General features: G+C 42.2%; 1 protein-coding gene across 2 annotated transcripts in view; it reads right to left on the reverse strand.

Moving 5' to 3' along the window:
- The window catches only part of LOC106610817 (runt-related transcription factor 3-like), a 62825-nt gene extending 53747 nt beyond the window's left edge, over window positions 1–9078 (reverse strand). The window contains exons 1-2 of one of the 2 annotated variants that reach the window (XM_082955641.1): window positions 8387–9078; window positions 7402–7523 (exon numbers count right to left, since the gene is read on the reverse strand). In XM_082955641.1, the coding sequence (XP_082811767.1) occupies window positions 7402–7459 (58 nt within the window). In that variant the 5' untranslated portion in view covers window positions 7460–7523; window positions 8387–9078. The remainder of the gene's footprint in view (window positions 1–7401; window positions 7524–8386) is intronic. The other variant, XM_082955642.1, reaches the window with a different exon arrangement.
- Window positions 9079–10305: the final 1227 nt, after the last annotated feature.

Below are 10305 nucleotides of genomic sequence, written 5' to 3' on the forward strand. Positions count from 1 at the left end.
CTGTACTGAACTATAATCTACTTTACTGTAATGTACTGTATTGTACTGTACTGAACTTTAATCTACTTTACTGTAATTGACTGTATTGTACTGAACTATAATCTACTTTACTGTAATGTACTGTACTGAACTATAAACTACTTTACTGTAATGTACTGTATTGTACTGTACTGAACTATAATCTACTTTACTATAATGTACTCTACTGTGCTGTACTTTGATGTCCAAATCTGTGAAACATAGATATGTCTATGATTCGTTCAGATTTGGTCCGGACCAACCAAATGTGGTCTTGTTTGGGGGAAGAGCTCATTAAAATAATAGCCAGTGTGTAGAATAATACCCAAGTATGCAAAGGAGGATATTGCATATTTCTATATTTGTGTACCTATTTAGGATACATCCCCATTTGTATCTATTAGGGATCCCCGTTAGTTCCTGCCAAGGCAGCAACTACTCTTCCTGGGGTCCAAACACATTAAGGCACTTACATCACACATACAACAAAAAGACCATGAAGAGAATGGCATTCATCTCCATAACTATGCATTTCTGAGTAGCACAGATAAGGGACCCATGATGAAATTCCTTTACCGTAATCCAGGTGTTAATCCACTTCACTTACTGTAGTTCAATAACCAAAATAATAAACCCAGGGTAAACCCAGGGTGTCATGTCATAGCTGACACCTTATTCTTTCTGCAGACATCTTTCAATCATAATTTGGAGCAGATTTTTAAAATGTTTTTCGAAAACGTGATCTCATAAAATTGCCTATGTCCAAAAAGTCAAGTTGTAAAAAAAGTCAAGTAGTCATTTCCCATTTCTGAAATGATCATCTCTTGAAATAACTTTTTCTACTTTTTGGGAAGGTTGTCTCGTCCCTAAAACGTGTTTTATTGCACCAAAGATAATTAACTAATGCAAACAACTTGAGATTTTTCGGGGAAAAACTGAGAAAAATTAGTATCAAAAACAATTTCATAGCCTGCAGCTTATATATCCTATCATTATCTGCATTTTTCCTCCACCGTAATTAACTTTTTTCTTTATTGCTTTTGGGAAGAGGGATGGGCTATGGACGTTTTGAGCATGATTAAAGATTTATCGTAATGAAGGAAGAAGAGGCTTCAGTCTTTAGTTCAGTTTCACATTCTGGCTTGTTGAGCTGTTTTGCTGTTGAATTGTTCGATGTCTCCACGTTGAAAACCAGATGTGCCATACTGTATATAGGCAACTGAAATTAGCTGCATGTGAAAATAAAACTATGCTGAAATAGTTTTCATACGCTATGCTAAAAATGGGATGATTCTTCTTTATGTTGTGTCTACAGATCGGATGTTGTTCGAAACATCTGTTTAACGGTATTACTAAGCAGGGAGGGGTCATGCCTTATGAAAAACAACAACATTCTGTCGAAGTTTCAAATTCACTTCAAATGGACTCTGTTTGTCTAGTGTTGGCTTCTTTTGATAGACAAGATAGTTAAAAAAAAGAATATATAATTCATTTCTTTTCAAGAAGGATCTTCATTTTCATTCTTTAATTTCCCGTAAATTCGTTGTTGGTTGTAATCTGATCTATTATCTCCTTCATTAGTACAACTAGAGTCTCATTTAGTTAATTAATCACATGGTAATTAACACTTTATGGCATGGCAAAATTACTTAATAACACTTATATAAGCTTCCTGTAACTTAATTATTGCCAAACTTAGGTCACCATGCATAATCACTGGTGGTATTAGACTGTTGCTTGTCCCTAATTGTCAGCTGCCTCAGTGTATGAAACTAGCTGTGGTTCAGGGGCAGCTGTTATACAACTGCATGATAAGTGATTGAAAACATTACAAGCCTGGGTTTGTTCATAATTCAATTCTCTCAGACAAAAGGGATGAGGTTATTAAAAGCATGATAGCAGTGATTTAATCAATACCACAGTAAGGGCCTAATGAAATATGATCATCTCATAAGAGAACGTAATTAAGCGTAAAGAAATGACTCATCGGAATATTGTAACTATAAACAGTAGATGTAAGACGTTAAAAAAAATAAAAATAATAATAATTATATTGTGATCATTTCCATCTCCTTGTCCAGTTATCCAAATACTTTTGTCGTCTGAGTACTTTCCTGCCTGCATGCTAGCGTTCCTGTTCCGATATTTATTTTCCACATCGGAGGGTCCCAGTTAAAATAGCTTGTCTAGACGTTATGAATTCCGCTGACATCCCAGTGCATTGTATCATGACAAACTTGGATTTGTGTCTCTCACCATACCAATTATTTCATTCTGCCACTCCGTAATTATTAAGTAAGGGCATAATATGTATTTTCTCCTTTTTGCTTGTCTGAGGGAGGTGTGGTTGTCACGTTCGTCGTATACATAATGAGCGGACTAAGGCGCATCGTGAGTAGAGTTCCACATATTTATTAAAGTGAACCTTCAAAAAACAACAAAGAATAAACTAACGTGAAGTTCGTAGCGCACATAGCACTAAACCAAAGCGAAACAATATCCCACAAATGCAGGTGGGAAAAGGACCACATTAAGTATGATCCCCAATTAGAGGCAACAATCATCAGCTGGTCCAATTGGGAACCATACTCACACCAACATAGAAATTCTAGACTAGAACACCCCCTATTCACGCTCTGACCTATTGCACCATAGAGAACCCCAAGGGCTCTCCATGGTCAGGGCGTGACAGTGGTACTGTATTTACCATAAATTCACAGAGTTCAGTCCCCTCAGAACTGCCATAGGCAATCAGAGAGCTGCTCTTAATGTGAAGTCTAACTCTTGATGAACTGTGCTAGAGGGGCTGAGACACCACACAGAGCTTTCTTAATGCTTCATCCAGTCTGGCACAATGCCTACTGCCTCAGAACCAGCATCAGATCATATTCACTATACACACCAGCCATGCCATACTACGCAAAGTCTACCTTTAGTTTGTTTTCAAGATGAATTTCAGAAACATATGTTGATCACCTGTCCAGTGCTGTTTGTCGATAGAAAGTTGTCCGCCCTTCCGAAACAATTACTTGTCCAAACTAAATTTGTACCAAGGGACCAATACAGGAAATACCCACATTATCAGATTGGAGACCAGCTCCAGAGAATCTGGCTCTTGTGGTTGCCGGTCGACCACCAGAACATTTTATTTACTACAACACTTAGCACAACTTTAACCTTGACCAACGTTTCATAGAGTTTAGCGTGCTCAGCCAAACGATTTATGGGAGACAGGGTTTGGAAATAGGTTGACCACATAATCAGCATATGCCACCTCCCTTCCTCTACCTGGAAGCCATCTTGTTGGCGACCCCTGAAGGTGTTACCCATCAACAGGTGTTGACAGACGGTGAAAACGACGAGGCGGACCAAATAAGTACCTCAAACGTTTACAATGCTAATAAAGTCCAGAGCGTTGCTACCATCCAATGTGCCCTCAGAGTTTTATAAATAGATATTATACTCTGCTAAATTGGAGACAGGATTCCGCTACTCCGTGGCTGTCATGAGTTTTGTATTATTTCCCTTTCTTTTTGAATATCGAAACTCAATATCTGGTTACAGATTTCAGCCAATCTCCATGGTTTGGCATCGGGCTTTGACTGGCTTCCAATTAAGTATTTGATTAATTTAGGAGGGTGAATTTTTGGGTGAATTTCAAAACTTTTGATCACAAGCTACTGTATATTAACTTGACTTTGTGACAACAACTTTGTTGTAATATATGTTTTAACATCAAAGATCTGATCCTTTTGTTAAATTCATCTTGAGGCTTATCTGTAATGTGAGAGAATTCATTTGAGGGTTTTACCCAAAGTTTATTTTTCTCATACAATTCTAACAGTTGTGAGTCTTTTAGCTTTTTATTTCCGAGTTGTAGAACTAACCAGACCACCTCCCAGAATCCACCAAAAATAAACTCACTACTACTGTGGCGAAGCATGGCGTGTTTCTCACACAGAAACCCTAACTTTCATTCATACAGTGCAACAAGCCAAACATATAAAACCATTCCCACCCTAATAAAGTGGGGCCTTTTTTCTGCCACAAAGGGAACTGGCTCCCATGAGCGTTACACTCTAAAATGCCCCCCCCCCCCCCCCCCCCAGCTATGAGGAAAAGCGGTCAGGGAACCAAGCCAAGGATATGACCCAGTACCCATGCCCAATCAGACTCACTGTAAACCAGGATCCTCACCTGACTCTAACGCTGAAGACAGCAAAAGTGGCAGGTTTGTAACCCAATAAAAGTTTAGACATTTTTCTCCACAGAGTGAAATAGTTGCTATTTTCACTCGTATCACCTGGTATTTCACTCGTATCAAGAATTTGGGATACCAAGCTGCTAATGTTAGTTCTGTGAGTATTTAGCGTACCTCAGATGTGTGTGTGTGTGTGTGTGTGTGTGTGTGTCTGGATAATTGGTCTGTTGTGAGAGAGGAGCAGGTGTAACCTCATTGTGGTTATCGGGGAAAGGCAGGAGCTCTCTTAGTCTGCATCAGATTAGCGCCTTTAGAGAGCATCTCCATCTCACATACGGCCTGCCCTAGTGTGCTAACTGTCAGGGCCTCGCAACTGTTTTTGGAGGTGCTCTCTTTCTCATTACAAATAGCGTGAGAGCTTCAGTGTCCCTCTCTCGCTTCTCTTCTCTCTTCTCTCTTTTCTCTCTCCTCTTCTCTGTGCTACAGGAGTGAGGTTTTTGAGGCGAAGCACATTCTTTTCTCACAGAAAGCGTGTCAGGTGTTGCACATCACGTGCACGCGTGTGTTCACATCTCAGCATGAGATATACTGCTGCTTAATGTGATGGAGCTAAGAATATCATTCTATACTTGCTAATGGACAGGGCTCCTGTCTACTTGTATTTATGTATTCAGATGATTGTGTCTGAATGCATATTCATCTATGGGTAGCCTATCTCTCTTGAGTTGCTAATCATTAGATATAGATGTTTGGGATTTAACTTTTTTTTTTACCAGCTAAATAAAATGTAAATGTACTTTAGAAGCACAATCTGTAGGCAGAGTTTAACTGTAACACTATGACATTTATACATCCACATTTCCATAGCATTAAATTCAGGAATTGGAAACATACAATATCCACAAACATTAAACGGCCTCTTTGATTTTCTTTCGACCCGTACCTCTTAATTTCGGTCACATTTTTTTTCTTCTCTTTTCCAAACTGCTTTGCCTGTGTAATGCAAGTTGTTAAACTAACGGCCAGAGTATTTCACTCACGTGAGGTAGTCTATTTGAAATGCTTTCAAATTGAACTGGAGGATTGAATTACTTTTGGCCTTTGTTCTGTTGCAGTTTGCATTCATTTTCTCGACTGAATAAATTGTAAAAGGATATTGCATATTCATTAATGATTTCCAATGGCGATTACAGCTTTAAACACTCTTCTATTTTTCCATCCTATTTTTTTGGCATGCACGTTGGTTTTCCCTTCTCGCAACAGTCAAAATACAAATTCAAGCATCCGAAGCGCTTTACATAAGAGGCCCGCAAAGTGTAAGATCTGATCCCAACTCAGTTCTTAGTCAGACATTAGAGGGTTGCACACTAAATAAGGCCGTAGTGCTTTAAAGGAGAATAATCAACCAGCAGCCAGACCTCGTGCTCCAGTCTGAATGATAATAACCAACGAAGGATGAATAAGAGAGCGGGAGAGAAGCATTTAGTGATGCGTAAGAATGAGAGTGAGAGAAAGATATAGTGCAGAGATGCGGCTTTGTCGAGAGGAAACTCTAAATGACTGAGTATCTGTCTGAGCTGTGAGAACACTGAAACACCGTCCTCTGTCACTCTGCTCACTGTGGTTCCCGTAGGGATATCAGAGTCGTGTTCTCATATGAGCGGCAGATGTGTGTGGGCGCATGTTTATAGAGGGGGAAACTGGGCTCCAGAGATTTTAAGATTTATTCTGCAGACAATTAGGAGCTGGTAGTGCTTATCCTGTGGCTCTCTAATTACCACAGCAACCAGGCCGTAATCGAGGGTAGATTTTCTGTGCCGTTTTTTTTTTATGTAGTAGGGAACCAATCTCCCAGACCTCCTCAGATTAATACTCTCACAGCAACATGCTCTCGATAAAATGACATGTTGGGGACTTTTTAGATTAGTAGCAAAATGATACAAACACATTTTCAAACAGCTAGAAAGTGAAGAAACCATGTAAAACTTCTGTTCTGTTTGTCACAGCAGAATATCTGACTTCCACTCTAAATCTAATTGTTGAAAACTCTGAATGAACTGTATAAACTGTTGGCTAAGGCCTTTTGCAATTGAACACAATTGAAGCTTCTATCACTATATGTAATCTAATTTAGTACATTGTTATTTCATAATCTTATAATTTATTGTTTCATTATATCAGCGGGAAAATTCTCTCTAAACTTAGCCAACAGTTTATACAGTTCATTCAGAGTTTTCAACAGTTAGATTTAGAGTGGAAGTCTGATATTCCGCTGTGACAAACAGAACAGAAGTTTTACATGGTTTCTTCACTTTCTAGCTGCTTGAAAATTTGTTTGTATCATTTTGCTATTAATCTAAATTGAACACAATTGAAGCTTCTATCACTTTATGTAATCTAATTTAGTACATTGTTATTTCATAATCTTATAATTTATTGTTTTATTATATCAGCGGGAAAATTCTCTCTAAACTTGAATTCAATCTAGGCTTTAATCCAAGTACTGCAGGATTGAGGTAACCATGGAAGAAAATGGCTCCTTCATTAAGAGCAGTCTTTAGCCTGAGTGTAATGCACTCACCTCACCACACAGGCCAAGAGTACCTCCTGTAAGTAGTGAAGGAGACAGACCAATGTTTTTTCTCTTTTTGTTTTATCGTATCACTGTGTTCCAGTAAAGGCCGGTCCGATGGAGCCTTCCTTCCTTCTATTCTCCCAGAGAGCTAGAAAAACTCCCTCTTGATGGCTGTGGTGAGAAGCCCATTATGGGTGTGCTCCATCAAGACTACATCAGATGCAGCCCTGAGGCCCACAGCTGTAAGGGCCCTGTCACTAACGGCCTCGGCTACTGTATGGACCCATGCCTCCTTTTACCCATTTAATAGGAACATTAGGGCATTCAGCGTGTGTGGTACGATCCTTTCAGAGAGGGTCTACTCAAACACCAAAACAAAGTCTCTCTTTTAGAAGTGTTGCTGTCCCTGCTGTTTTGGAACACGCACACACCCTCACACTCCTTCGTGTTGCCAAACAGACGAGGCCACACATTTTAAACAACTGGGAGCGAGTGGACCGCCAGAGCCGCCAATATCATTCTCTCTCTGACGCCTCGAGCCACAGACATGACAGAGGAGAGAGAGGGAGAGAGAGAGAGAGTATAGAGGGGAGGAGAGAGTGCTTACCTCTCAGTAGAGTGGGGCCGTAGTTTCCGAAGCAGTCAAAGATGCTGTTGGAAGCCATGTCCTCGTGGCTGAAGTGGTGCCAGAGCCGTCGTCAGCCCTCTCTACAGTCGATAACGACCAACCTTGGAGAGAAACGGTGGTTGAAATAGAGAACGAAAGAGTGAGAGAGAGGAGAGCGAGGGAGAAGGATAGATCCTGGAACTCGGAGCCCATTTGCAACCAAGAATTTGGGGTTTGTAACTACCGCAGGAATCCCTTGCCACAAGCCTGCAAAGAGAGCAGAATAAGTATGCAGCACCAGGGGTATGAGACATTCAGAAAGAAAGAGAGGAAGAGGGAATGATAGGGGAGAGGGAGTGAAAGAGAGGGAGAGGGAATGGTAGGCTGGGAGGGTGAGGGAGAGGGAGAGGCAGAGAGAATGGAAAGGCTGGGAGGGTGAGGGAGAGGGAGAGAGAATGGTGGGCTGGGAGGGTGAGGGAGAGGGAGAGAGAATGGTGGGCTGGGAGAGTGAGGGAGAGGGAGAGAGAATGGTAGGCTGGGAGGGTGAGGGAGAGGGAGAGGGAATGGTGGGCTGGGAGAGTGAGGGAGAGGGAGAGAGAATGGTAGGCTGGGAGGGTGAGGGAGAGGGAGAGGGAATGGTAGGCTGGGAGGGTGAGGGAGAGGGAGAGAGAATGGCAGGCTGGGAGGGAGAGGGAGAGGGAGAGGGAGAGGGAGAGAGAATGGCAGGCTGAGAGGGTGAGGGAGAGGGAGAGAGAATGGCAGGCTGGGAGGGAGAGGGAGAGAGAATGGCAGGCTGGGAGGGTGAGGGAGAGGGAGAGAGAATGGTAGGCTGGGAGGGTGAGGGAGAGGGAGAGAGAATGGTAGGCTGGGAGGGTGAGGGAGAGGGAGAGAGAATGGCAGGTTGGGAGGGAGAGGGAGAGTGTGGCTACACTGAGATGCAGTGGTACCATCCCTCTCCAGGACTCTGGCCTTCCAATGGACTCACCGTTGTTGTATCGGGTCTGGACGTCTTGTCAGCAGGCCAGGGTGGGGTGGCAGGGAGGTGTGGTGCTGGTCCGGTCCGTCAGTGGGCAGGGGCTCTGAGATTAGCCAGGTTCTCTCTCTCTCTGTCAGGAGACGTGGTGTCCCACGGTGGTGGCCTGAATGGAGCGTCAGTGTTAGCTAGCGCCGGCTAAAGCCACAGCTCTCTTTGCGTCCTCGCCATCCTCCAACTCCCCTCCGTGAGTGGAGGAGACCACGTCACATGTCACATGAGGTCACAGGGCCTCTCCTCCCCTCCCCTCTCTCTTTTCGCTCTTACTCGGTGTAGCTTGTTTTTTCCTCTTTGCTTTTACTTTTTCAGCTCTGCTTCCCTCTCTCTTTTCTCTCTCTCTTTTGATTGGTCGGCCAAGTTTTGGAAATGTTCTGTTTTCTTTAAGTTCAAACCAGGCAGTGGCCTACGCCATTCAAAGTCTGTGAGGCTTTCAGAGGGCGCCGAAACCCAATGCGAACAACCAGAAAAGAATTGAACACGCATTAAGAGAAATAGAAATGAGAGAAGGAAGAGTGAGAGAGAGAGAGAGAGAGAGAGACCGAGAGAGAGAGAGAGAGAGAGAGTTGACTGTGGAGACGGGGGCTTGCCGCCGCACAGAGAGTGGAAAGGAGCAGAGCAGAGTAGAGAGAGTTCTGTCTCTGAGCGCTTTCAGAGAGAGACTGTGTGTATGTATGTGTTTGTGTGTGTATGTCTGACTCACTGCGCATCTGTGTTTGTAAGAGCTGGTGGTTTTGGGCCTGGAAAACCAACCCTCCACCCTCACTTACCGCTTGATAGTATCGTAATCTTAGTTGCAGTGCTGCTCTGCTCTGCTCTGCTGTCCCCTCTATTCTTACTACCTCTCTCTCACACACTGTCCCTTTCACTCTGCTTCTCACCAAGTCTATTCTTTCCTATCACACAATACAATTATTTGGGAATATTTATTTCACACCTGTAATACGGGACAAATGAGCAATACACAAAAGTTGATGAAATATGTAGAAAATACAGTATATAAACCTAGATCCACTACTACATAACTAAAAAGCATTTTGGCTTTAAGCACAGCCTGACAGTGAATTGCATATTTTCCAGTGTGTTGTGGGTATGTCAGAGTTTCCCCCCATCAAATATCTCAACCGGATTTAACCTGATTGTGGTTTTGACACTTTCAGAAAACACAATCTGGTCAGGGCTCTAAAAAGAGAAGCCTGTAGAGCCCTACATTTGATATATTGCATAACTACACAAGTGTACGAAACATGTGTTGCTGCCTTGCTATGTTGTTGTCTTAGGCCTCTCTTTATGTAGTGTTGTGTTGTCTGTCTTGTTGTGATGTGTGTTTTGTCCTATATTTATATTTTATATATTGTTTTATTTTTAATCCCAGGCCCCCGTCCCTGCAGGAGGCCTTTTGCCTTTTGGTAGGCCGTCATTGTAAATAAGAATTTGTTCTTAACTGACTTGCCTAGTTAAATAAAGGTTTTAAAAAATATAAAAATAAAAAACATTAAGAACACCTGCTCTTTCCATGACGTAGACTGACCAGGTGAATCATATCAAATCAAATTTTATGTCACCTGCGCCGAATACAACCTTACCATGAAATGCTTACTTCCAGGTGAAAGCTATGATCCCTTATTGATGTCACTTGTTAAATCCACTTCAATCAGTGTAGATGAAGAGGAGACAGGTTAAAGAAGGATTTTTAAGCCTTGAGACAATTGAGACATGGATTGTGTATGTGTGCCATTCAGAGGGTGAATGGGCAAGATGAAATATTGAAGTGTCTTTGAACGGAGTATGATAGTAGGTGCCAGGCGCACCGGTTTGTGTCAAGAACTGCAATGCTGCTGAGTTTTTCTCCATCAACAGTGTATATGTATCAT

The sequence above is a fragment of the Salmo salar genome, chromosome 09 (assembly GCF_965601325.2).
Source record: "Salmo salar chromosome 09, fSalSal1, whole genome shotgun sequence".
Taxonomy (NCBI): Eukaryota; Metazoa; Chordata; class Actinopteri; order Salmoniformes; family Salmonidae; genus Salmo; species Salmo salar.